The sequence below is a fragment of the Perkinsus marinus genome, assembly GCF_000006405.1.
Source record: "Perkinsus marinus ATCC 50983 genomic scaffold scf_1104296939244, whole genome shotgun sequence".
In the NCBI taxonomy this organism is placed as follows: domain Eukaryota; phylum Perkinsozoa; order Perkinsida; family Perkinsidae; genus Perkinsus; species Perkinsus marinus.
The window spans coordinates 1-1,788 of record NW_003213238.1 but is presented as its reverse complement, the minus strand read 5'-3'; the positions used below and the strand labels follow the sequence as shown (position 1 = coordinate 1,788).

The following is a 1,788-nucleotide window of genomic DNA, read 5'->3' as shown; positions in this document are numbered from 1 at the left end:
GTGATAACGTATGTAACTGAATCCGACGCCTCGAGCTCCAGGCAGGCGAGGAGTAAGCGTCTGAGAAAGCTTAAGAAGCGTTGCGTTAGTAGAAGGGGGTCTTCGTGATTTAGCTTGGCAGATCAAACCCGCAAGGAAGCTCGAGGTGGCTATTGGCAGCTAGGTTGCAGAACAACATTTTATCACGAGAAACTTCGTGATCACTAACAGATTTCTAAACGTACGAGGGAGTTGGGTCACCAATGAAAGATAAGCAACCCAGATCCCTTAACAGCAAGGCAGAACCCAAACCGCAAAATCAAAGAGAAGAGAAAGGATTGTAGGTGAGAGCGGGGAAAGGGAAGCCCGAAACCCCACCCGAAACCGGATAGGGCAACCCGAAACCCGAACTGTTATCCAGGGCAACCCGAAACCCGAGCTGTTATCCAAGGCAAGGCTGTTATCCAAGGCGAAGCTGCAAAACAAGGCCGGAAGGCCCCATTAGTGGAGAGGTGGCTTCCTTAGAAAAAGGCAGAAGTACCTTAGAAAAATACTGAAGTTCCTTAGAAAATGGCAGAACTTTCCTTAGAAAGTGTCCGAGGGCAAGCGAGATTTTGTCCTTAGATCGTACCCTGTACTACAGGGCCTGTAGCCTTACGATTTACCTTTTAATTGGTGTCCCAATACTTAGGGTACCGATTTGAGAAATCCAGAAGATCACCCAAGACTACAAGAGCGTCATTGGGTGCAGCCGGATAGGCTCCGGAGAGACTAGAACCAATACGGTTGATTGTAGTTAAATCAGTCCACTCGTATCCTGTGGTAGATCTAGACTCTCCATTATCCATCTCAACATCAAGCCTTGAAGATAGAGACATATTATTAGTAATAATAATACGAGTGGGAGTTAATAGGCTGAAACAATATTATCACATACAATACAATGAACACCTTATCATCACTTGTATCATTACATTAGCATAGCATAGTAGCTAGCCTAGACTTTAGCACAGCTTGTAGGATATTGTGCAATAGGGACGATTGTGGAGGGTCATGAGTAGAGGAGAACAAAGTCCTAGTCATTAGTAACCCACTCGTCACAGAACAAGGCCCGCAGTTTGATGATCGATGGAATCAGTTTCGCCCATATACGGGAATCTCACCCGGGCAACAGCATGGTAATCTTATGAAATCAGCCATAGACTGCTTATTACTCGGTAACGGATTCTCCTCCACAATATATGTAAAATCGATGAAATACGACCGATGCTGTTCATCATATGACAATACTGACGACCAACTATGAAGTATTTTGAAAGAAATCATATTCAAGTGGCATTTACGTGATATCAAATCATACAATACAGCAGGCCACGCAGTTCGCCAACAAAAACATTCTCCACACAATAATACTTCTCTCTGTGAACCACCCTGACTCAGTTCCCCATGCTTGACTCTCTTAACCATGCTCCTTTGCACCGAATGGAATCTCAAAGAGTAATACGCCGTAGTCTCTCGAGGACACAACCCAGTGGGTTGAACCCACATACATATCGTGGTACATCACGACTCAACTTCGGAGTCAATGATGAATGGTCTAAGAAACGCGTTTCTCATTAATCCTATAACTGATACTTTTCATACTTTCTATACGCTTCAACCCCTCCAGACTCATCGATTGACAACAAGCTCCAAATTTTGGGCTGGAAATCGACCATTTGTGACAATTTTGGCATGACTACCTCTTCCTCGTAAGACGCTTGGACCTTGTAAGACTTTTCATAATAATACGGTATAAATTCTGTCCGG

At 44.2% G+C, this 1,788-nt stretch overlaps 1 protein-coding gene across 1 annotated transcript; it reads right to left on the bottom strand.

Moving 5' to 3' along the window:
- Positions 1 to 647: 647 nt before the first annotated feature.
- On the bottom strand, positions 648 to 857 carry Pmar_PMAR018183 (hypothetical protein; the record flags this gene model as incomplete). Its single annotated transcript, XM_002782518.1, has 1 exon — positions 648 to 857. The coding sequence occupies one exon, from the start codon at positions 855 to 857 to the stop codon at positions 648 to 650; it is 210 nt and encodes a 69-aa protein (XP_002782564.1).
- Between the last annotated feature and the right edge of the window lie 931 nt (positions 858 to 1,788).